General features: G+C 42.6%; 1 protein-coding gene across 2 annotated transcripts in view; it reads left to right on the forward strand.

Annotated features, from left to right (window-relative positions):
• sufu (suppressor of fused homolog (Drosophila)) overlaps positions 1-25,525 on the forward strand; it is a 110,272-nt gene that overhangs the window by 34,953 nt on the left and 49,794 nt on the right. For both annotated transcript variants that reach the window (XM_043713060.2, XM_043713061.2), the window contains exons 4-8: positions 9,503-9,645; positions 14,733-14,818; positions 19,661-19,733; positions 20,520-20,673; positions 21,648-21,768. In XM_043713060.2, the coding sequence (XP_043568995.2) occupies positions 9,503-9,645; positions 14,733-14,818; positions 19,661-19,733; positions 20,520-20,673; positions 21,648-21,768 (577 nt within the window). The remainder of the gene's footprint in view (positions 1-9,502; positions 9,646-14,732; positions 14,819-19,660; positions 19,734-20,519; positions 20,674-21,647; positions 21,769-25,525) is intronic.

The following is a 25,525-nucleotide window of genomic DNA, read 5'->3' on the forward strand; positions in this document are numbered from 1 at the left end:
GTAGCAGCAGTGCATCTATAAGAAGCACCACAGAAATCCACAAAGGCTGCACCAACTGCTGGTTCTCCTCTAAGCTATTCACCATCCTGACTTGGAAATAGATTGCTGTTCCTTCAGTGTTATTGGGTCAAAATTCTGGAATTCCTTCCCTAATGGCATTGTTACTTGGCCTACATCACACTGATATTAAAGAAAAATTGAAACCACAACTATGTTTATGATTAACCACTATGTTAATTAAAACTAAAAATAAACATGTTATCTGACAAACTAGGAATCATGATGGAATCCACCTTGTCTAGTGGTACCCTTAGCTGGGAACATAACAATTGCTACTTAGATTGTTCTGCTAGAATGTGCACTTCGTCAGTGTGAAATGGCTATAATGTGATTGATGAATTGTGAACATTGTTTGTATAACCTAAACTTTCTGCTCAATGGTATGACAGGTTTTCCATAGCGCGATCTTCTAAAGTGCGACTGCTATAGCAGTTTCCCATTCTGTGATTTTCTATAGCGTGAGATTGCAGAGGAACACACTGTGGTGTTGTAGCAGAATGACCTGTACCTAAATATGAACGTTTTGCAATTCATACATTAGAACATCCAGATCCCTCTGCATCCCAAAGCTCTGCATTCTCTCACAATTTTAATAATATACTTTTAAAATTTTTATTTTGTTTTCTATAATGGGCAATTTCACTGTTTCCCATATTATACTCGATCTATCAGACTATTGCTCATCCACTTGGCCTCTCTACCCTTTTCCTCATGCTCTTGAAAAATTACTTTCCTACTAACATCATTGGTATATTTAGCACCTAGGCCCTCTTTCCCTTAATTCAAATCATTTATATCACTTGTAAATACTGAGCCCTCTGGCACATACCAACCATTCTTTACATCTTGCTAACCAGATAAATATCAACTTATGCCTACTGTCTGTTTCCTGTTAGCTAGGTAATCTTCTATGCCGATGCCAATATATTCAAGTTACATTATATCTTATTTTCCATTACTCATTCTCCAGACTGACTGACTTTGGAACCAGTATTCACTTACTCTTTCCTTTTTAAACACTGATGGAAACTTTGTACCTGTTTTCATATTTAAAACTAGCTTTCTTAATTTATTACCTCCATTTTAGTCCTTTTATCAATGTTTGCTGGTTTATGTATTCTGTCCAACGTTTTACCTGCCATCCATCACTGTGCAATTTATATGCTTTTTAGTTAACCACAGATGGTGCAACTTCTGCTTGGAATATTTCTTGCTCATTAGAGTGCATCTATTCTGTGAATTATGAAATATCACCTTAAAGACTATGATTGCATTTCTGTTAACCTATTCCTTAACCTATGGGTTAGTTGAGTTAATCAGTTATGATTGCTGAGACTTGGGGGTCCCTTCATTCTGAGGTCATTAATTAATCATATCCTGAGCCTTTCTTTCTAGCAGTTTCCTGCAGCCGCGTCCTCTCTCACTGTTTAAACCCATCTCCCTCTGTTTTTCTTTTTCTCTTTCTCCACCCCCTCATCACATCAGTCTCTCTCTCTCTCTCTCTCTCTCTCTCTCTCTCTCCCTCTCGTTCTCCTCTTTCTTTTTCCACTCGCCACAGCCCTCACATAACCGCACAATTTCTCGAAATTTTTTGCAGGCAACTTCTCTTCTCCCTCTCTCTACCATGCCGTCCAGCCATTTTATCTTCCAATATACAGGTGCCCCCATTTCTTCCCTCCACATTTACCCTCTATTTCCAGTCCTCCTCTCAGGCATTCTCTCTGTTCCACCCTCACCCATCCCCTCTACAGCCTCCCACTTTCCTGCCTCCTCACCTTGTAAGACCAGCAAAGTGGAAGTCTTTCTGAAATATAGTTAATTTTTTTATATTGGGTTGTAATGTCATTAATGTATTGAATAATTCTGTATATCAAAAGCTTGCTGAGGTATTGATGTGAAAGTTGAAATGCACTCCTTAATAGGGTATAAATACCAACTGCTGTGAAACTAATGTTTATAACCCTGAACAGTAATAGTGCAGCTTTCATAGTGTTGGAATTCCAATTATAAGAAATGTGAGCTCGCTGAAGTAGCCAAAATTCTTGAGCTATTGTATAAATACAGTGGAAAGAAAATTTTAGTTTTTCAGCAGAGATCACATTGTGCCAACTGTTGGAATTTAATAACCTGGAGCTCTGGAAGACTTGGAAAATGTCATATTGCACAATTTTGCTGATCTATCTGTAGACATTTATGACACAATATTGATTTCATCATTCATTATTTTGTTTCTGATTAAGTGGTGCTCTGAATCAAGTATTACCTGGCAAATGATTTATTACAGGGCGTCTTTACATAAATACATAACCAAAAATAGAGAGATGACTAAAATGGTAAATGTGTAAATTCAGTTGTGAGTCACTTCTTTATAGATGCCGAATGGATTGAGGTCTGAAACTTTGTAGCTGAAAATGCATGTTAGAATCTGGAATTCAGTTAGTATGAGAGAACTTCCTTCCCACGATTATTCATTTAAAATATAGAATCATAGAATCCCTACAGTGTGGAAGCAGGCCATTTAGCCCATCGAGGCCACACGGACCCTCCGAAGAGCTGCTGAGAAAACTAACAGTGTAGTTTCTATTGAATATTCCTCAGCTATAAGAATGAAACAAGAATACCCCCTCGTCGCTTAATGTTACCATGCGCTCACTGGAACAGATTTTTTCTTTGTTGGTCTTTACATGTTCTGAGCATGAACACCTAGTAAGGTTATTAATATGAATTAGCTTTACATTGACTTTTTCTTTCCAGCAGTGACTCTATCCAGGTTTCATTGTGTGCTTTTAGGCTAGTAATTTGAAAAGAAATATGCTCTTTGTTCAAAAATACATTTCCAAAACCCACTATTCTAAGCAGATGACTAGAATTCAAAGTTTGTGAGAAGATTTGTAGCTTGGGTGCTCATTGCTGTGGTTCTGTTCGCCGAGCTGGAAGTTTTTGTTGTAAACGTTTCGTCCCCTGTCTAGGTGACATCCTCAGTGCTTGGGAGCCTCCTCTGAAGCGCTTCTGTGGTGTTTCCTCCGGCATTTATAGTGGCCTGTCCCTGCCGCTTCCGGTTGTCAGTTTCAGCTGTCCGCTGTAGTGGCCGGTATATTGGGTCCAGGTCGATGTGTTTGTTGATGGAGTTTGTGGATGAGTGCCATGCTTCTAGGAATTCCCTGGCTGTTCTTTGTTTGGCTTGCCCTATAATGGTAGTGTTGTCCCAGTCAAATTCATGTTGCTTGTCGTCTGCGTGTGTGGCTACTAGGGATAGCTGGTCATGTTGTTTCGTGGCTAGTTGATGTTCGTAGATGCGGATCATTAGCTGTCTTCCTGTTTGTCCTATATAGTGTTTTGTGCAATCCTTGCATGGGATTTTGTACACCACATTAGTTTTGCTCATGCTGGGTATCGGGTCCTTCGTTCTGGTGAGTTGTTGTCTGAGAGTGGCTGTTGGTTTGTGTGCTGTTATAAGTCCTAGTGGTCGCAGTAGTCTGGCTGTCATTTCAGAGATGTTCTTGATGTATGGTAGTGTGGCTAGTCCTTTGGGTTGCGGCATGTTCTCGTTCCGTTGTCTTTCCCTTAGGCATCTGTTGATGAAATTGCGAGGATATCCGTTTTTGACGAATACCTTGTATAGGTGTTCCTCTTCCTCTTTTTGCAGTTCTGGTGTGCTGCAGTGTGTTGTGGCCCTTTTGAATAGTGTCTTGATGCAACTTCGTTTGTGTGTATTGGGGTGGTTGCTTTCATAGTTCAGGACTTGGTCTGTGTGTGTGGTTTTCCTGTATACCTTTGTGGTGAATTCTCCGTTTGGTGTTCTCTGTACCATCACGTCTAGGAATGGGAGTTGGTTGTCCTTTTCTTCCTCTCTCATGAATCGGATTCCTGTGAGTGTGGAGTTGATGATACGAACAAATCAACGGCACACCCATGGGCTCACCGATCTCGGGACTCATAGCAGAAGCAGTAATGCAAAGGTTAGAACAAACAGTCTTACCACAAATTCAACCCAAACTCTGGGTCAGATACGTTGATGACACCTTTGTAATCATTAAAAACACAGAAATAGAGAAAATACACCAGATCATCAACTTCACACTCATAGGAATCCGCTCTCTCAGTCGCTCTCGCTCTTGCATTCTCTCAGACGCGCTCTCTCTCGCGTTCTCTCTCTCTCGCGTTCTCTCTCTCTCGCGTTCTCTCTCTCTCGCGTTCTCTCTCTCTCGCGTTCTCTCTCTCTCGCGTTCTCTCTCTCTCGCGTTCTCTCTCTCTCGCGTTCTCTCTCTCGCGTTCTCTCTCTCGCGTTCTCTCTCTCGCGTTCTCTCTCTCGCGTTCTCTCTCTCGCGTTCTCTCTCTCGCGTTCTCTCTCTCGCGTTCTCTCTCTCGCGTTCGCTCTCTCGCGCTCTCTCTCGCGCTCTCTCTCGCGCTCTCTCTCGCGCTCTCTCTCGCGCTCTCTCTCGCGCTCTCTCTCTCGCGCTCTCTCTCTCGCGCTCTCTCGCGCGCTCTCTCGCGCGCTCTCTCGCGCTCTCTCTCGCGCTCTCTCTCGCGCTCTCTCTCGCGCTCTCTCTCGCGCTCTCTCTCGCGCTCTCTCTCGCGCTCTCTCTCGCGCGCTCTCTCGCGCGCTCTCTCGCGCTCTCTCTCGCGCGCTCTCTCGCGCGCTCTCTCTCTCTCGCGCGCGCGCTCTCTCGCGCGCGCGCGCTCTCTCTCTCTCTCGCGCGCGCTCTCTCTCTCGCGCGCTCTCTCGCGCGCGCTCTCTCTCTCTCGCGCGCGCTCTCTCTCTCTCGCGCGCGCGCTCTCTCTCTCGCGCGCTCTCTCGCGCGCGCTCTCTCTCTCTCGCGCGCTCGCTCTCTCTCTCTCGCGCGCTCGCTCTCTCTCTCTCGCGCGCTCGCTCTCTCTCTCTCGCGCGCTCGCTCTCTCTCTCTCGCGCGCGCGCTCTCTCTCTCGCGCGCGCTCTCTCTCGAACTCGCGCGCGCTCTCTCTCGAACTCGCGCGCGCTCTCTCTCGAACTCGCGCGAGCTCTCTCTCGAACTCGCGCTCTCTCTCTCTCGATCTCGCGCGCGCGCTCTCTCTCTCGATCTCGCGCGCGCGCTCTCTCTCTCGAACTCGCGCGCGCGCTCTCTCTCTCGAACTCGCGCGCGCGCTCTCTCTCTCGAACTCGCGCGCGCGCTCTCTCTCTCGAACTCGCGCGCGCGCTCTCTCTCTCGAACTCGCGCGCGCGCTCTCTCTCTCGAACTCGCGCGCGCGCTCTCTCTCTCGAACTCGCGCGCGCGCTCTCTCTCTCGAACTCGCGCGCGCGCTCTCTCTCTCGAACTCGCGCGCGCGCTCTCGATCTCGCGCCGCGCGATCTCGCTCGCTCTTTCTCTCTCACGGGCTCTCTCTCTCTCACGCTCTCTCTCTCGCCCTCTCTCTCTCGCCCTCTCTCTCGCGCCCTCTCTCTCGCGCCCTCTCTCTCGCGCCCTCTCTCTCGCGCCCTCTCTCGCGCCCTCTCTCGCGCCCTCTCTCGCGCCCTCTCTCGCGCCCTCTCTCGCGCCCTCTCTCGCGCCCTCTCTCGCGCCCTCTCTCGCGCCCTCTCTCGCGCCCTCTCTCGCGCCCTCTCTCGCGCCCTCTCTCGCGCCCTCTCTCGCGCACGCTCTCTGTCTCGCGCTCTCTGTCTCGCGCTCTCTGTCTCGCGCTCTCTCTCTCGCGCTCTCTCTCTCGCGCTCTCTCTCTCGCGCTCTCTCTCTCGCGCTCTCTCTCTCGCGCTCTCTCTCTCGCGCTCTCTCTCTCGCGCTCTCTCTCTCGCGCTCTCTCTCTCGCGCTCTCTCTCTCGCGCTCTCTCTCTCGCGCTCTCTCTCTCGCGCTCTCTCTCTCGCGCTCTCTCTCTCGCGCTCTCTCTCTCGCGCTCTCTCTCTCGCGCTCTCTCTCTCGCGCTCTCTCTCTCTTTCGTTTGCTCGCGCTCTCTCTCTCGCGCTCTCTCTCTCGCGCTCTCTCTCTCGCGCTCTCTCTCTCGCGCTCTCTCTCTCGCGCTCTCTCTCTCGCACTCTCTCTCTCTCGCGCTCTCTCTCTCGTGCGCTCTCTCTCGCTCTCTCTCCCTCTCGCTCTTGCTCGCGCGCTCTCTCTCTCTCGCTCTCTCTCTCTGTCGCGCGCTCTCTCGCTCTTTCGTTTGCTCGCGCTCTTGATCTTGCTCGCTCACTCTCTCGCTCACTCTCTCGCTCACTCTCTCGCTCACTCTCTCGCTCACTCTCTCGCTCACTCTCTCGCTCACTCTCTCGCTCACTCTCTCGCTCACTCTCTCGCTCACTCTCTCGCTCACTCTCTCGCTCACTCTCTCGCTCACTCTCTCGCTCACTCTCTCGCTCACTCTCTCGCTCAATCTCTCGCTCAATCTCTCGCTCAATCTCTCGCTCAATCTCTCGCTCAATCTCTCGCTCAATCTCCCGCGTTCTCTCTCCCGCTCTCTCTCTCGCGCTCTCTCTCTCCCGCTCTCTCTCTCCCGCTCTCTCTCTCGCGCTCTCTCTCTCGCGCTCTCTCTCTCGCGCTCTCTCTCTCGCGCTCTCTCTCTCGCGCTCTCTCTCTCTCGCTCTCTCTCTCTCGCGCTCTCTCTCTCTCGCGCTCTCTCTCTCTCGCGCTCTCTCTCTCTCGCGCTCTCTCTCTCGCGCTCTCTCTCGCGCGCGCTCTCTCTCACGCTCTCTCACGCTGTTTCGTTTGCTCGCGCTCTTGATCTCGCTCGCTCACTCTCTCGCTCAATCCCTCGCTGAATCTCTCGCTCGCTCTCTCGCTCTCTCTCTCGCTCTCTCTCTCGCTCTCTCTCTCGCTCTCTCTCTCGCTCTCTCTCTCGCTCTCTCTCTCGCTCTCTCTCTCTCGCTCTCTCTCTCTCGCTCTCTCTCTCTCGCTCTCTCTCTCTCGCGCGCTCTCTCGCTCTCTCTCTCTCGCGCGCTCTCTCGCGCGCTCTCTCGCGCGCTCTCTCGCGCGCTCTCTCGCGCGCTCTCTCTCGCTCTTTCGTTTGCTCGCGCTCTTGATCTCTTGATCTCGCTCTCTCGCTCACTCGCTCTCTCTCACTCGCTCTCTCTCGCTCTCGCTCGCTCTCTCGCGCTCGCTCTCTCGCGCTCGCTCTCTCGCACTTTCTCTCTCGCGCTTTCTCTCTCGCGCTTTCTCTCTCGCGCTTTCTCTCTCGCGCTTTCTCTCTCGCGCTTTCTCTCTCGCGCTTTCTCTCTCGCACTGTCTCTCTCGCACTTTCTCTCTCGCACTTTCTCTCTCGCACTTTCTCTCTCGCACTTTCTCTCTCGCACTTTCTCTCTCGCACTTTCTCTCTCGCACTTTCTCTCTCGCACTTTCTCTCTCGCACTTTCTCTCTCGCACTTTCTCTCTCGCACTTTCTCTCTCGCACTTTCTCTCTCGCACTTTCTCTCTCGCACTTTCTCTCTCGCACTTTCTCTCTCGCACTTTCTCTCTCGCACTTTCTCTCTCGCACTTTCTCTCTCGCACTTTCTCTCTCGCACTTTCTCTCTCGCACGCTCTCGCTTGCTGTCTCTCTCCCTCGCTCGCGCTCTCCCTCTCTCGTATGCGCTCTTTCTCTCACGCGCTCGCACTCTCTCACTCACACCACCCCCCCCTCCTCCCGGCCCGAACTTGTGCTGAATGCCAAGCCAGGAAGTACTTATTCACTGTCCAATTAAGGAAATTTAGTGTTGCTCTTCAAGAAGCCTTTGATGCAAACTCTTCAGACACAAGCTATTTTCTTCGCTGTGTCTGACTTGCGTTAGAATGATTCTTGCTGTGAGACCTAAGGAGATTTCTCACCATGTGTTTACCAAAAGAAACGTATTAACTCCAATTTTCCCACCCGTCCTTTGTGTACCTCATGTTCCTATCTTACCATGTATTGCTCCTGGAATAATTTGCCACACCCAAGATATCCACTGAGAGACTGGCATCCCTTATGCCCGCATCATCTTTAAACCCAAATAAGCACTGTTAGTAAGCTCTGTGCAGTTCCTGACATTTGCCCAGGACATTACAGACAGGGGAAATGAGTGCCCCATTTTGCAGGCTGAAACAGGCAAGCCTTGCTGGACCAGATGATTTTGATGCAGAACGTCCTCAGGTCTGAAAGTGGGGGCCACAAAACCAGACCATACCAGCTTGGCCCAAAGTTGCCACCTGAAGCATTGAACAGCAGTGCAGGAAGAACATCAATGATTTCTCCTCTTTTCCAGCCTAAGTGCTATCACCTTCTCTTAGATACCTCACACACTCACTATCTCTGCTATTGTCGCCACCTTCATCCAGGGTTCACAGTCAACCATGCTCACTATCGCCTGCAATATCTTCCCTCACTTGTCATCCATACCAACCCCTGACGCCACTAATTTTGCATGCCTTCTGCTGCCAACTCACTCAGGACACCTTACCTGCACCAAAACGGACAGCTGTGCCATACACTTTGATTTACATAATTACTTGCCAGTCCTTCATTCTAGGAGGAAAAGAACTTACAATAAGGCAGAATGTGACAAGAAAGGTGGTGGGTTGTCTGACCTTTGATTCCTCACCTCTTATGAAGAGAGGACTGGTATCAGACGCTTCCTTTGACTTACTGTGTCTGAACACTTTGACTAAAGGCTTTCTCCATTGACTTGACTGAGGACTGCTGAAACTATGAAAGCTTCCTAGTTTTAAACTGTGCTAAACTGCAAGACAAGACAAGGCATAGCAGGGATTCTGTGAGCATCCAAATAGGCTCAATGTGAATAAATGCTTTGACGGCAATCAAGCAGGCTGGAGATACGTCCTGGTTCAGGCAATGAGCTTGGTGCAACATTGCAGTGATGTTTGCTGATGCAGCCTGAGTGCAGCATTGAAGAGCAGAAGCATACTATGAGTGGATCATAGTTGTACCATGAGGTTGGCAAATGTTGGAAGCCAATGTCCATCGATGTGGCATGTGCCTATGAGTATGCCCATGCAGTGTTGGTACCCAGTGTCCAACATGGAGACTGTTCACAGCCAGTAGGAAGCTGAAGTCACCAGGTACTCACTCTAACTTGCATGTTGATAATTCTTGGCATCCAGCTTGTTCACCGCTTTTGGTAAGAGAGGAACCTGAATATTAATGAGGCTAGTTGCAGCCTTAAGGTGTATAACAAGCTCTAATCTCCTTAATTTGTTACTTACTGTTGCCTAGCAAGGAATTTGCCTTGCCACTCGGCAGAAGTGTAGAAGATGCGGCAAGATGCTCCCTTCATCACGATAGGCCTTAGCAGAATTCTTAGCCAAATTGGCACAAGTCTGACCATAACCCTTGTCCCTCAAACCCCAATAAAATTCCACCCATTATTTGGGAGGGTGTGGAGGAACAGTCTGAACTTTCCTGAATTGATATTTTTCAAAGATCTGTAACCCGCAATGAGTACATATGATCAACTGTTAGCAGTAGAAAAGGAAATACACTTTAAGTGCTCTCTTTTTTAAAATCTCACAGAAAACACCTTATGCAGTGGTGATCATGTTTCTTGGCACAGTCCCTTGGACAACAGTGAATCCAGAATCCAACATATGTTGCTGACAGAGGACCCACAGCTGCAACCAGTGCATACACCCTTTGGAACAGTTGCATTTCTCCAGGTACTGTCTCAACCAAATAATTTGTTCCAATATTGCCCATGATGAGTGCTCTGCAATTGAAAACTGTGAAGTCTGTAAGAAGAACGTGACGGTTTTTTATGTACCCTTTCTCCTGACTCTCACTTAGAATTGGTGTTCATTCTCCCTTTAAAAAGTTTTATGAAACAAATTGTGCCAAAAACAAGTGTGACTTTTCAAAGTTTGAGAAATCTCAAACAATTCAGTTTCTGAAAACACTGGAGTATCTGGCATCTTCTCACTGTTTACTTTCAGAAAATAAGCTGACTGTTGAATAATAGAATTCTTTGTCATCAGAACAGAAGGTAATGGTTTCCAAAGCATCCCAGTAAAATATTAAGCTGAATTTTAGATGACGTTCATTAAGATAATCAGCTAATGTGCTCAACTATAGAATTGGGGATGATCATTATTTTTCTTCATTATTTGCATGGATATTTGTTTTAATCTGCAAGAAATTCTGTTAATTTTCATGCTTAATATATGCTACATATTCAAGAGGATTTATGGCAATAATTTAGATTATTCTATTGTTTTTCCTATGGATTATTCTCTAAGGTGATTTGTGAGGTGGGGTAATGGAGATAAATGCATGAAATAATGAAATGGGAGATCAATGTAAGGTGGGAGATGACCAAAACGTTGAAGCAGGTTCTTTCTGGAAATGGGTATTAAGAGTAGAGCTGAAGGTTTTGTTACATATAATGGGGTAAATGGAAAGGGGGCGAGAAATAGTTGAAGTTGGAGGACCGAAGGATAGAGTGCCTACAATGCTGGTGGGTTTTATGTCAGTTGGAACAGAAGTGATAAATTAATTTAGGATATTAGCAATTGAGTTTTGGACAAGTTGACATCACCAGTTAAGAGACTGATATAACATAGTTATGTCTATAAGTGATGCAGTTATGTTTTTGAGGGGTTGAGACACTTTAGACAGAAAATGTTTGGTTTGAGATAAATGGCGAACTGGATTTTGGTTCAAGGCTATGGGTGTGAATGGCTTGAGAAATTCCTTTATTGATTTTTGAGTTGTGTTCACTTTTCACAAGAGGAGGACTTGACCTTTACCATCTCAGAACTGGAATTCGCTGTGTCAAGAATATCAAGCATAAAACGTGGAAAATAGCTGCCTATAGAACATAGAACATTACAGCACAGTACAGGCCCTTCAGCGCTTGATGTTGCCTAATTTTATTTTTTGAGTTTTAGCAATAATTTAATCTGCTAGTAACTTAATCAAGTTAAGTTTTATAGTTAACTTAATCAAGCAGGCGCATGGTTATATCTGTAGTGCTGAGAGTGCCTTTATGTACTCTGCGGCTTTTCAAACAACTCTCCATCACTGGGGTGATCAAGTGAACAAAATATACTTTTGGGAGTTTTTGAAAAGGTCAAAACATGGATAGTCTTACGGAGGACTGAAGATTCCTGTTGCAGTGCTTGCTGACAATTAGCTGCCTGAGCAAATGATAACATAACCCTCTGAAGTGTTAAGCATTTTAGGGAACTTCACTAAGTTGTTCTAACTTATTCCAAGATTACTTGAAAATGCTGTTATTGACATGAAATTTATTTAACAGTTGCTTTGTGGCTGGGATTTAATGTGAAAATATTTTAACTGTGGGACAAATTGTGATTTGACTCATTAGACGTGGATTTATTTTGTTGGTTGTGCGATTAATTCAGGTTTTGTAGAAACAGTAATGCATAGCACCACAAAGTGGTGAGATGTGGGTTTTACAACTATGATGTTGCATTACCACAGGGAAGCAGAATTTGAGAAACTCATTTGGAAGGAAGTGGGAGCAGAATTCTTTTCTTGTGCCTGTAGTTGTTATCTTTCTGCATTTGTTTTGGAATAGAGTGGCAGAGGTTTATCTCCAGTTTCTCTTATTTGTATGCTTTCAGCATTTGTTCTTTCAAATGCAGTCTGGTACTGTATAAGGTTGAGATGAAGATAAAAATAGTACAACCTTTAGTTTTGAAGTTCCTTTGAATGTCCTTTTCAAAATAAAAGCTTAGCAAGGTGTGATTGTAATGTTAGGTAAAGACAATGACTGCAGATGCTGAAAACCAGAGTTTAGATTAGACTGGTGATGGAAAAGCACAGCAGTTCAGGCAGCATCTGAGGAGCAGTAAAATCGACGTTTCGGGCAACAGCCCTTCATCAGGAATACAGACAGAGTGCCTGAAGGGTGGAGAGATAAATGAGAGGAGGGTGGGGAGAAAGTAGCATAGAGTACAATAGGTGAGTGGAGGAGCGGATGAAGGTGATAGGTCAGGGATGAGGGTGGAGTGGATAGCTGGAAAAGAAGATAGGTAGGTAGGACAAGTCATGAGAACATTGCTGAGCTGGAAGTTTGGAACTGGGGTGAGGTGGGGGAAGGGGAAATGAGAAAACCGTTGAAGTTCACATTGATGCCCTGTGGTTGAAGTATTCCGAGGCAGAAGATGAGGCGTTCTTCCTCCAGGTGAAGGAGGCCCAGGACTTCCATGTCCTCGGCAGAGTGGGAGGGGGGGTTGAAATGGTGGGCCACAGGGTGGTGTGATTGATTGGTGCAGGTGTCCCAGAGGTGTTCCCTAAAGCGCTCTGCTAGGAGGCGTCCAGTCTCCCCAAATTAGAGGAGACCGCATCGGGAGCAACGGATACAATAAATGATATTAATGGATGTGCAGGTAAAACTTTAGATGTGGAAGGCTCCTTTAGGGCCTTGGATGGAGGTGAGGGAGGAGGTGTGGGCGCAGGATTTACAATTCCTGCCGTGGCAGGGGAAGGTGCCAGGACGGGAGGGTGGGTTGTGGGGGGTGGGGGGGTGGCGTGGACCTGACCAGGTAGTCAAGGAGGGAACGGTCTTTGTGGAAGGCGGAAAGGGGTGGGGAGGGAAATATATCCCTGGTGGTGGGGTCCGTTTGGAGGTGGCGGAAATATTGGCGGATGATTTGGTTTATGCGAAGGTTGGTAGGGTGGAAGGTGAGCACTAGGGGCGTTCTGTCCTTGTTACGGTTGGAAGGGTGGAGTCTGAGGGCGGAGGTGCGGGATGTGGACGAGGTGCATTGGAGGGCATCTTTAACCACGTGGGACGGGAAATTGCGGTCTATAAAGAAGGAGGCCATCCGGTGTGTTCTGTGGTGGGACTGGTCCTCCTGGGAGCAGATATGGCGGAGGCGGAGGAATTGGGAATACGGGATAGCATTTTTGCAAGAGGTAGGGTGGGAAGAGGTGTAATCCAGGTAGCTGTGGGAGTCGGTGGGTTTGTAAAAAATGTCAGTGTCAAGTCGGTCGTCATTAATGGAGATGGGAGGAAGGTGTCAGAGATGGTCCAGATAAATTTAAGGTCAGGGTGGAATGTGTTGGTGAAGTTGATGAATTGCTCAACCTCCTCGCGAGAGCACGAGGTGTCGCCAAGGCAGTCATCAATGTAGTGGAGGAAGAGGTGGGGAGTGGTGCCGGTGTAATTACGGAAGATGGACTGTTCTACGTAGCCAACAAAGAGACCGGCATAGCTGCGGCCCATACGTGTGCCCATGGCTGCCCCTTTGGTCTGGAGGAAGTGGGAGGATTCGAAGGAGAAATTGTTAAGGGTGAGGACCAGTTTGGCCAAACGAATGAGAGTGTCGGTGGAAGGGTACTGTTGGGGACATCGGGAGAGGAAGAAACGGGGGGCTTGGAGGCCCTGGTCATGGCGGATGGAGGTGTAGAAGGATTGTTGCAGAAACTGGCTCAGCAAACTTATTGGTAAAAACATCTTAATGCATCTGCTGTTTTAAGAATTGTCAAAGTTGTTATCCAAATTCCTGCATGCAGTGTTCTAAATTCCTAGTCCTCAACTGCATGCAAATTAATCTATCCACTCTGTGTTCCATGAAGAGCTGGGCTTCCAAATGCACAATGTTTGGTGTTTTCTATATGTTTTCTCCAAAAATTGAAGGCAAATGTTCAGTTTTTGAATGACTGAATTGTACAGAATTAATACTGTGTAAGTAATAATCTTGTCACTGTAAATCTGTATGCTGTAGAAACTTGTAGTTTTAAAGCATGCAGGTTCTCATGAGTTCCTATTGATATTGTAACAACTTGCATCAAGTTAAAATCTTCCTGAAGGCAGGAAATGTGGGGGAAGGAAAGGTGTGTATAGTATTTGACTTGAAAGATTATTTCTGATTCTAGAATATCTTAACAATGAAATATTATGCTTTTAACAATTGCATTATGTAATGAAGTTTTAAAAGATATTCTCAACTGTTTACATTTCTTTTTGGCATGTCATTCTGATAGTAAATCAGTCAGCAAAATACAACCTTAATTATACTCTTCTTAATTTGTGGTTTTAAAAATATGTGACCACAATATTATTTATCAAGACCATTTTTAAAATTAAGATAATTTTGCTTTCAGATAATATTCTGTTCAAAGTCTAGCCCTTTTGATTATCTTTGGGAGCACACCTGATGACATTTCTAGGTTTGACCTTGTTGCTAAAATTTTTTACATTGTTTTCATGGGATGTTGGCATTTGTTGCTCTTGAATAAGAAGTATGGCTTAGCCATTTCAGAGGGCACTTTGTGGATTTAGAAGTAGCACCAGATTTCCTCCTCAAGAATATTAGTGAACCAGTTAGGACATTTTCTGTTAATATTATCTGAGTCATCATTACTGTCTTCAATTCCAGATATTGAATTCAAATTCCACTTGTAGCCCTAGTGGGATTTTAAACTGGAGTCTTTAGAGCATTTGCCTTGTGCCTCTGGTTTATTCCTCCATTATACATTATCTCCAGTTAAGTTTGCTGCAGCCCTCCATTTTGAAATTCTTGGATTTTAAATAATGTTTGCAGTCCTAATGTTTAAATAACTGATATATAGATTTAGTTTAGGGATTCCAAAATTGAATTGGTTTGAAAAAGTCTTTATAGTAACGTTTCTGCTGACGTCCATGAAGTCTAGAATATTGATTACCATTTTGATTGTTCTAAATTGAGATATAGTTTATTTTTGCCGTATTTACATACAATGAAACACTTGTACAATTTCTCTAAATCCTTCTTTAAAAATTTGTAATCCTGATCAGATTGTTGGGGTTTGTACAGAAGAACTTCAAGCAGCGCAGCAATGGAATGGCCAAGGGATCTTGGAGATTCTCCGGACTGTTCCAATGTAAGCAATTTGTAAACCTTCCTTGCTCAATTTGCAATGATATACAGGGTCAGCAAAAAGTGACATGGCTTATCGTTTGATAGATTTAGAGAGTTGGCTAGATTTTTGGATGCTTTAAGAAATCCTGAAATATGGTGGGAATTTAAGGATCTCAATGGCAAATCTAGCTTAAGGGGTCATATGGTCTTCTGCTTTTTTGTGTTCATGAAACGTTTAGAAAAGACATTTGCATATTCTACCTATTTATGCGAAAGTAAATTAGGTTCGGAATTTTTATTTAGATGAATTCTGTAATTACGTTTATTATGTGCATGTTCTTTGTTTTTTATCTTCCGGCTTTAGTTCAAGACTGTTTACTAGGATGGGTGAAAAGAATGTGTTCCACAGTTTCCATCGTTTAAAACAACTAGGAGAAAGTGAGAACTGCAGATGCTAGAGAATCAGAGTCGAAAAGAGTGGCACTGGAAAAGCACAGTAGATATGGCAGAATCCGAGGAGCAGGAAAGTCGACGTTTCAGGCATAAGCCCTTCATCAGGAATGATTAAAGGCTTATGCCTGAAACGTCGATTCTCCTACCCCTCAGATGCTGCCCGACCTGTTGTGCTTTTCCAGCACCTCCTTTTTTGACCTTGGTTTAAAGCAGTATCTTTTCTCATTTTTGATGCATATTTTCAAAAAAGGTGGTCGTGGTACTACTAATATTTCTTAGTCACCTTCTCCAACTTTATCTGATTATGCATGTGAGAAATGTTTGATTTTTTTTAATGTTTAAGATGTGATATGAATCAAGATCATTGCTGTGGTAAAATTCTGTCTTTATAGAGAACTTCTTTTTCAAAAGATTGAGAAACATAATTTTTGTTGGACCATCTAACAGTCTGGTGATTTTCTATATCTTAAATTTTAAATCACTCATTCTATACCTAATATAATGAGAGCAAACTGTTTGGAATACCATTGCCATAAAAATCAATGTTTTTATCAGTGATGTATTGGATAACATTACAAGACACGGAGCATCATTTGCTATTCCTAAAGTATTGATGATGCTGTCCAATTAGTATACTCGTCTGAGAATCTAGTGCATTCTTGGCCATCTTGATCAATGAGCAAACCAGTGTAATTGTGATGGTAAGTGCAGCAATATTGATTTGCACAGCTGAAGAAGTGATGACACAAGATGTCTGTTGCAGTTGTTGATTTGAATCTGACGTTCTGGTGAATGCGACACTCCTAAGTTCTTCTGGCATTCATCCGCTTTTCTCTTTTTGCAACAATTGATTGCATTCTGTTAAATACCATAATGCCATTTTTTTCATGCTATATGTCAGGATTATCTTCTGTGTCGAAGAGCACAACTAAAGTAACCTTGACATATAAATTAGGTTTGTCCAACAGATGGCCTATGGGCCAAAATACTGTCTGCTAAGGGGTCCTATCTATCCAGTGACCCATAATTCAAATACAGGTAAGTACCTTTGTGAAAGTTTTGCAAGATGCTCCCCCACTCAGAGACTACTACTGTCCCATGTTTGCTGCTGATTGAATGACTGGCTCAGGGGGTTAGGATCAGTAAGTCTATTAGCAGCAAACAAGCATGAGAAACTCTTTGGTTAGAGGTACGCTGGGTTGTGCAACCGACCATAACTACTTTCACTCTGAGACTTAGACAAAAGGAGTGGCAGTGAGTCTGCTGGTCTTGTAATATCAAGTCAGAGAGCAAGAACTTCTTTACATTTAAAGAAGGGAAAAGAAAAGCTAATGTGAACGTAGGCCCCTTGGAGAATAAAGCAAATGAAATAATTGGGAACCTGGAAATGGCAGTGAAGTTGAACAAATACTCTAGCAGTCTTCACAGTGGGAGACACTAATAGTATTACAAAGTTACTAAATGTTCAAAGGCACAAGAAGGAGAGGCAATGAACACAATGACTATCACTAGGGGAAACTAATGGGGCTAAAGACAGTTATGTATGCTGGACCTTAAAAGATGCATCCTAAGAGATTAAAGAAAGTAATTTACAGAGATAGTGGGTGTACTGGTAACAGTCTTTAAGGAATCCTTAGATTCTGGAAAAGTCCTAAAATTGCCAATGGAGCACCTTCATTTCGAAAGGGAAAGAGACAAAAAAAAGGCAACTTAACATAATGTCTGTTATTGGGGAAATGTTAGAGTCTATTCTAAAGGATGTAATAGCAGAGCATTTAGAAATACATAATATGATCAAGCAGAGTCACCATGGCTGTATGAAGGGGCAATAATGTCTGACAAATTTACTAGAATTGTTTGATGAGGTAGCAAGTAGATGACACAAAAATAGGTGGCAAGGCAAGTGGTAGGTTGACACAAAGAGCTTGCGCAGGTGTATAAACAGGTTCAACAATTTGGGAAAAAGCCTTGGTAAATGGAATATAATGTGGGGAAATGGTAGGTTATGCACTTTCACAGGAAGAATGTAGGAGCTGAATATTAATTAAATGAAGAAATACTCCAGAAAACTACATGAGAGGCATTTGGGAATTCTTGGAGTAGGAAAATCGACGTTTCGGGTAAAAGCCCTTCATCAGGAATGAATGTCCTTGCTTTTGCCCGAAACGTCAATTTTCTTGCTCCTCGGATATTGCCTGACCTGCTGTGCTTTTCTAGCACCATTCTAATCTAGACTCTGATTTCCAGCATCTGTAGTCCTCACTTTTGCCTATTTGGGAATTCTTGTCCATGAATCACAAAAACCTATCATACAAGTTCAGCAAGTATGGAATGTTGGCCTTTATTTTAAAGGGAATGGGATATAACGGTAGGGAGTTTTGCTGTAATTAATCAATGCACTGTGAACAGTTTTGGGCCCCTTATCTAAAGAGAGATATTTTAATGTTTAAAATAGTTGGTTCACTAGGGACTGCCTTATGAGGAGAGGTTAAATAAATTGAGCCTGAACTCATTGGAATTTGGAAGGACAAGAGACGACCTATTGAAACGTACAAGATTTTTGGGGAATGTGATATGGGGAAAAATTGAAATGTTCATCATAGTGCATTTCTTTTTCCTGTGAATCAGCAGTCATCTCCGAGGATGGGACTTCTAGTTATCACTTTAACTCAATCTGGCAATAGTGACAAATATAAGTGTTGATGCAAGCCATGTTTATCTTTTTTGGTCTAGCTATAATTAAGCAGAATTTGCAGTGGTAAAATCCTTGGTTAGGTCGGTAAAGATATATTTGAAAACACACCATGTGTAGTTCCCTTTCAATGCAGAATCTGTCACCGAAAATGACAAAGCTAAAGATGTCAAAAATGTCGCTGCTTTCATTTTGAGGGTATATGGAATGTATCATATTGACAGGGAAATATTTTGAATCCGTTTTTATTTTAGAATTAACTGTAATGTAAAATTGACCAGATAGTAAATTAAATATTACATTTCAGTTTTTCAAGTGTAAAAATTAATATTCAATTTTTGATCACCTATACTTGAAGAATTTTAACCCAATATGTCAGTGTGTAAATAAAAATGAGGTCTTGGCAGTATGCACTACAGCAAGTTTTGGAATCCTGAAAATGCAGTAACTATTGAACAAAGGATCGCTGCCATAATTTTGACAGCCAAATGATGTGTCATGGAGATGTCTGGGGACATAAAAACAAAGAAAATTGCAGCAAAGGAACAGGCCCATCAGCCCTCCAAGCCTGCGCTGGTCCAGACCCTCTATCTAAACCTGTCGCCTATTTTCTAAGGATCTGTATCCCTCTGCTCTCTGTCTAGATACATCTTAAATGACGCTATCCTGCCTGCTTCTACCACCTCCGCTGGCAACGCGTTCCAGGCACCCAACACTTTCTGCGTAAAGAACTTTCCGTGCATATCTCTCTCAAACTTTGCCCCTCTCACCTTGAACTCGTGACCCCTAGTAATTGAGTCCTCCACTCTATGGAAAAGCGCTTGCTATCTACCCTGTCTGTACACTTTTAAAAGGGAAAATGTGTGTTCTAGGCACCACAAATGACCTACTTGGAATACAGAGTCGACAAAAACAGGTTACAGCTATTGGAAGACAAAGTGCAAGCAACCAGAGGTGCCCTGGCTCTGTACTGGAGTTAAAGTCTTTCCATCGGATGGTGAATTATAGCTCGAGCAGGAATTTGTGGTCTTTTATTATTACAAATTAATATCCATAAAAGATATTGGTGGCACTTCCTTACACCAAAGATGACCACCAAACCTTCCTTCTCTATCTCGGCATCAGGCAAAGCCCAAGAAGCAAATGCTTTTGAATGTTCCTCTCCTTTGGACCATCTGTGAGCCAACACTACCCTGTTACTGGACGGGGAGGCATCGCATGTCAGCACCAGATCTCACTTGGGGTCATAGTGTGCCAACACTTTAGATGATCGCAGCTGCTTCTTCACTCTAAAGGCTACGTCTTGGCTGTGAGACCATTTCCAAGGTTGATCCTTTTTCAATAGCAAATACAAGGGTGCCAAGATGGAGGCCAGATTACTAAAGATTTTGTGAAAATGCTGTTCATTCATGCTTCTGATTAAATTATTATTTTAATCTAGCTCATAACCAAATCAGTGTGTACATATGATGGTGCCATTTTGTAAAATGGCTACTCAAATTTGAGACAGGCCTAAATTTAAATTCATTGCAGCGTGCATTTGACAAAGTGCAGTGTAAGGATAAACTTTATCAAGCAATTTTATGAATTTTACACACTTGTACACTATTATTCAATTAAATCAATTGTAATTAAATGTTTGCTTTTCAAGATTGCAATAAATATGAGTCAGATTCTAGATATTAAGTATGGATATCTAAAATATACATTGCTTTACAGTGCAGGTGGCTCTTGGCTAATCACAGACATGCGAAGAGGAGAGACTATATTTGAAACTGACCCCCATCTGCAAGTAACTAATTACCTGTATCAATTATATTTTTCCTTTTTCTCAGATTTCACGCATTCCCAAAAATACTTTAGTTTGATCTGTAAGGTGTTAACTTCAGAATTAGTATACAATAAGCCTTCCACTTAAAGTGCAATTTCTTTTTAACTTGTAAGTAAGTCTTACTTATGACAATAATTATTCACAACAGAAAGAGTAACATTTCTTTCTTTAAATGGTAAATATGGATTATCGGTTTTGTTTTTGTTTTCACTTTTTGTTATCCTATGGCAGCAAGTGCTCCACTGTCCACTCGTTCTGACCAAGTGCCTCCCTATACTGGCACAGTTTTGCTGAAAATGTTGTGAGATATTCACAGGAACCAGGCAGTGTTCATCATCTTGTGATGCAATATGTTGGATCACAATGTCAATCTTTATTTTTATAATTTTAAGAAGTATTTAAATCAAATGATTCCCTGAGTTATTGCAAAGATATAATATTAAATGTTTTAGCGGTTCTTTCTTTAGACATTATATTCTGAAATACAATGCAAATGAGCATCATTTGGATAAAATGCTCACCACTTAGGAATTAGCACTTTTGAAGTACAATACACTAATATACAACAGATGTAATGTACAGACAATGATTTTTCAGGATCATTGCTTAATAATGAATCATCTTAATATAAAACACATTAAACGTTTTACAATTTCTGTAACAATAAAACAAATCATCTGACTGAAATTTAATTATTGTGATTCGTATAATCAGCATATTTTACTGCTTTTATTTTCCCCTCCAAAGGAAAGAGTAGACAAAGGCATAGAGACTGATGGTTCAAACCTGAGTGGTGTGAGTGCAAAATGTGCTTGGGTGGATCTAAGCCGCCCACCAGAAGACGAAGAAGATAGCAGGAGTATTTATCTTGAAATGCAACCTAGACGTTTGTCAGACAAAGGTAAACCTTGAATTTGCATGTGATTCTCTAATCAGAAGAAAGAGTAGAGCTCAAGTACACTTCTTGCAGCTGTCAGAGATTTCCTGCCATCTTACACCCTGCCACCATCTCCTTTTGAGCACTTCACACCACCATATCCTGGACACAACAAATGCATGTTGTGATCTCCATACCAATAGCTTCCCAATGCCTGTGCAAGTCGCCACAGTAGGACAAATCCCAAAGTCATTCGTTGACAGCTTGGCATCTCTTAAAAGATGACCAACACTAAGTCAGTACATGACAGAATTGTGTGGTTGCCGAACGGCCTCAAATCAAAATATCACAACCTCAAAATGCCACTTGGACATATAGCCTGATGGTTCGGCACCGAACTTTCATAATTGTCCAACTTTAATGTGTGTGTATAGACCTCTGCAGCACAACTTTGAAAGGCAGTACCAACTAAAACATCTGATTTCATGTTTCATTGAAGACAAGGAAATGTAAGCTTAAACGGTCTATCAACTGAGATAAAGTAATCAAAATTAACAATCAAGAATGCTGCAATAATATTTGCATCTTTAGCATTTTGGAAGTTGAGAGCAATAGTTAATGGAGAGGAGCTGTGTTGTTAAGCAGCTTAGTTCACTGCATTGGAGATTTGTACAGTGATTCCAGCAGTGGTTTGATTGTAGATTCAGGACATGCATCAACAAGTTGAACCTGTTCAATGTTTTTACTCTTTCCCCTCGCCAAGACAGAATAGAAGCGTAGTGTTTCTAATTTCAGCCTGAATACTTCTCTCTCAAAACCATTAATCAATTCCTTGAAATTCTTATTCAAAGAACTGAGATGTATCATACCCTATCAGATTGTCTACACACAATAATCTTGTGTGCAGGATTGGATAAAACAATGATTAGAAACTAATAATCTCTTCCTACTGAGGATTTCTGATGACTGCTTGAAGCAGGATCCTTTTCTAATTTCAGATACAGAGCAGATCAGAGAGGTCTTGCGTAGGGGTCTTGAGATGAACACCAAGCCAATCTTGCCACCAATCAGTTCCCAGAAACCACAACAACAGAATGGAATGAACCATGATCGAGCATCGTAAGATTCTTTTTTACAGTTTATACTTTAAATGATGAATTTTGCATGAGTTTTTGAGTTTAGGTGGGGAGGGAATGTACTGCATTGTTAAAATTGTTGAAACCTCCCATTTGACATTCCTCAATCCTAATTCTGCTTAGTTTTTTTTTCAAAGGCTTTATCCTTAAACAAATGGTTTTGAAATTGATTTTATAGTGTAATACGTACTGTTTACAAAATTTAGCAAAAGTCTAGTTATATCTTAGGTGATAAGATGGCTCAAGCTAGTTTCATGGTAGATTACCAGGAACAAATTGTCTTCTAAACAAAAGAAAACACAAAGGAAAGCAAATATAAATTCCCTTTTAAAACCATTCGATTTCCTTTTGTCATGTTATGTACTATCTGGGTGTGTACTTCATAATAACCTCATTTCTCGTAAGAGGGTAGTGCACTCATTTCAGTTAACACATAATGCTGTGTTATAAAAGGGCTATGTGCTGTCAGAGACAGCTGGGAATCAGATGTTAGAATGATTTTAAGTTGAAGCAGTTTTCCACAGGCTTCCATTTCCAGCTGTGATAATATCAGATGAAGGATTCAACACAAAAAAATCTGCATTAAGGCTGCTTCCCCCCAGCAGCATTTAAATGATAAAATAGAACAAAGTATAACTGAAAAGCTCCAGTTAACATTGTGGTAAAAGAATTATGCCCCTCACACAGAGTAACTTTTATGAAGAAATTATTTTCAGAAGTAACTTGCAACGTCACTTTTTCAATGAAGCACAATAGATATTTTACAATGGAACGATTAATGTGTTGTTAGCTCAACTGCTCTATGTTATCCAGTGCATGATTTTAAGGCACTTTTAAATTTTGGGTGTTGTCTACCTCAAAGGGCTGTGGAAGATGAATCATTGAGTATGTTCAAGACAGAGATCAATAGGTTTCTAGATACTTATGAGATTAAAGGATATGTGAATAGTGCAGGAATATTGAGGTAGATGATCAGCAACAATCTAGAATGGTAAAGCAGGCTCAAGGGAATGAACTGCTTATTCCTCCTCCTATGTTTCTCAAATATGAGACATATTTTCTGTTCCCTTTGTAGCAAGGTGTGAATTTAATAAGATATATTTGCTAAATTGAAACAAAAGATGTTAGAGAAACACAAGCCAGAATATCTGAAAGATTAGCTAATGTTAAGCTGTGATTTCATCTGAACTTGTGCTATTTCCAGTTCTGGTGAGGCCTGTTGTACTCTTCTAGCTTCTAAATTTCTCATTTTTGCAAGCAACTTGGACAAAATGCTTCTCTGGAGGAAAGGGAGTAAAAATTGCCAATTATTCCTGGGCACCAGCCACTTCTTATTACATTATCAGCTCCAACTTGTTTGGTCTGAACCTGAATTTATACTCTTAAAAGGAGTCTGTTCAGAATGCTTCAGTTTTCTTTAGTGTTATTTCAGTGTTGGTACTTAAAGCACGAGTGATTCAATCTATGGTCATGTGGTGTTAAGCATATTATTGGATTAATTTCTACCTAAGCCTCGTTCCACTGTTAGTTAATGGATTAAACTATGTGGACAAAAAGTTTTATTGTTGCAAAGAGTGTTATTTATTTAGTTGTATGCCTATTAGTGTCTGGGCCATGCTTCCAATCTAGCCTTAATTTACATTTTGTACATTGACCTCCACACAGATGTTCCAAAGCATTTCAAAGCCCAGAGCATTTTGAACGGTTGTATTGCATGGCAACAGGGCAGCTACTCTTTCCTCAGCAAAGTTCTACAATAACCTGAGAGTTTTGGGATAGGATTTGGGCAAGAGAGTTTTAGATGAAATGGTGTGCAAAGGGTGGAAAATGAAAGGCTAGCCAGAAGAAGATTGGGGATAATTGACTCTGGCAGTGACAAAGGCATGGATAAGGGTTTCACAGCAGTTGAGGTGCTTGCAGAATCTGGTATGGTGCAGATTGAAGTTGATGGATTTTCTGATGGAAAGGCTGTATATTTGGAATCTTTGCTCCCAGGAGAATAGGATGCCCATGATGCAAATAGCCTCATTCAACCTGGATGTTAGCAGTGGAGGAGGATAGAATTCATGGCCTTTATGGGGTAAACTGGGCATATTCCTAACTATTATTTTAAATGTTTAGTTGAAGGGGCTTGTGACCCATCCAAGATTAAATGTTGGACAGTCTGACAACACAAAGCCAATTAAGTAATAGAAGGAGATTGTGGACTGATGGAGTTGGGCTTTTGTCAGCATACATATAGAAGATGGCCCTAAGGACATCCTCTAACTCTAATTATATTGTAGTAGACCTCCTTGACCTGTAGACTAATGAAATAAAACACCTTCATATTTATGCAGCACTTTTTGTCATTCCATGACATCCTTGTACACTTTTCACCAAACACATTTGAAGTGGAGTCACTACTGTAATGTAGGAGACAGTGGTTGATTAATAAAGTGTAGTGTACAAAGTTCCAGAACAATAAGGCTAGATATTGGCCAGTTAATCAGTTTTGATTATGTTGATTGAGGGATAAACTTGTGCTTGGACCCTGTGAGAACTCATCTGCTCTTCCTCGCATATAATTTCGGATCTTTTCTATGCCATTGAAAGAGCAGATGAGGTTTAATTTTAAAGTGCCATCTAACGAACACTGGACTTGTACCTCTGAAGTTTTACTTCAGTTAAGAATGCTACAACACAGTCAAGGCTGACTCTTTAAGTGGCACAGTTTCATTTAATGCCTTTCTCCTGTTGGATTTGAAGTGTAGATGGGAGCCATAGGAGGGTAAAGAGAAAATATACACTGGGAATGGGTAAGGATTTCATTGGATCAAGGGCATCAAAGCTGAAGGTGAGAGAATAGAATATGTGTCAGTAACAATTTGTCATGATTAAAGAAGAACCAAATGCCAGACAATTGGATTTTTAAAAATGCAATTGCATTGAGTGGAAATTGTGTTTTTCCAGGGAACATAAAAGCAAGTGAGATTAGAAAGGAATAGTTGGATGTTTAATCCATGCTCAGAGACAAGAGTGTGTGATTGCATGTGAGGCTGTAGTGGAGATTCAGACATTGCAATGGCAGAACCTCTGCTCTTGCAATTGTCCAGTAGGTTTGAAGTTCTTGCAGCTTGTGTGTACAAGCAAAACTAATCAGCAAATTGACCACTGTGAAGCAAAGGTCCTTTCAAGTTGGGATAATTAAATTGGAGTGTATTAGTAATAGGGGAATCATAGTTAAGGGAATAAATGTGATTTTCTTAGTCCATGAGAGTGCCTGTGTTGCTTGCCTGATGTCAGGGATGAGAGCAGCTTCTTGGAAGCTGGAGATGAAATTGGAATGGGAGCAGAAGGATCCAATTGTTATTGGCCACATAGGTACCAGCATTGTAGGTAGGACTGATAAAGCGGTTTATCTAAGGGAGTATGAACAATTCAAAATTTAAGACAAGTAATTTCTGCATTACTACCTAAGTCACAAGCGAATAGATGTGGATAAATAAGATCAGAGAATCAAATGTGTGACTGAGAGGTTGATGTGGGATAAGAGAACTTTTATTCATGGGGTACTAGCTAAGTACAGGAAAATGAGAGAGCTGTACGAGCCTATAGAGAGGGAACAATGAGCTTTTGAAGCTGTCAGTTTTAGTAGTAGCAATTTCATTTTAATTTATTCAGTATTTTACCATTTATACAATGAATTCATTACTTTATTCTGTAATCCATGATGGTGCTGGAAGTGGTGACATTATTTG

Source organism: Chiloscyllium plagiosum, unplaced genomic scaffold, assembly GCF_037043375.1.
Source record: "Chiloscyllium plagiosum isolate Xiang-an unplaced genomic scaffold, Cpla_swu_hap1 HiC_scaffold_22, whole genome shotgun sequence".
NCBI lineage: Eukaryota > Metazoa > Chordata > Chondrichthyes > Orectolobiformes > Hemiscylliidae > Chiloscyllium > Chiloscyllium plagiosum.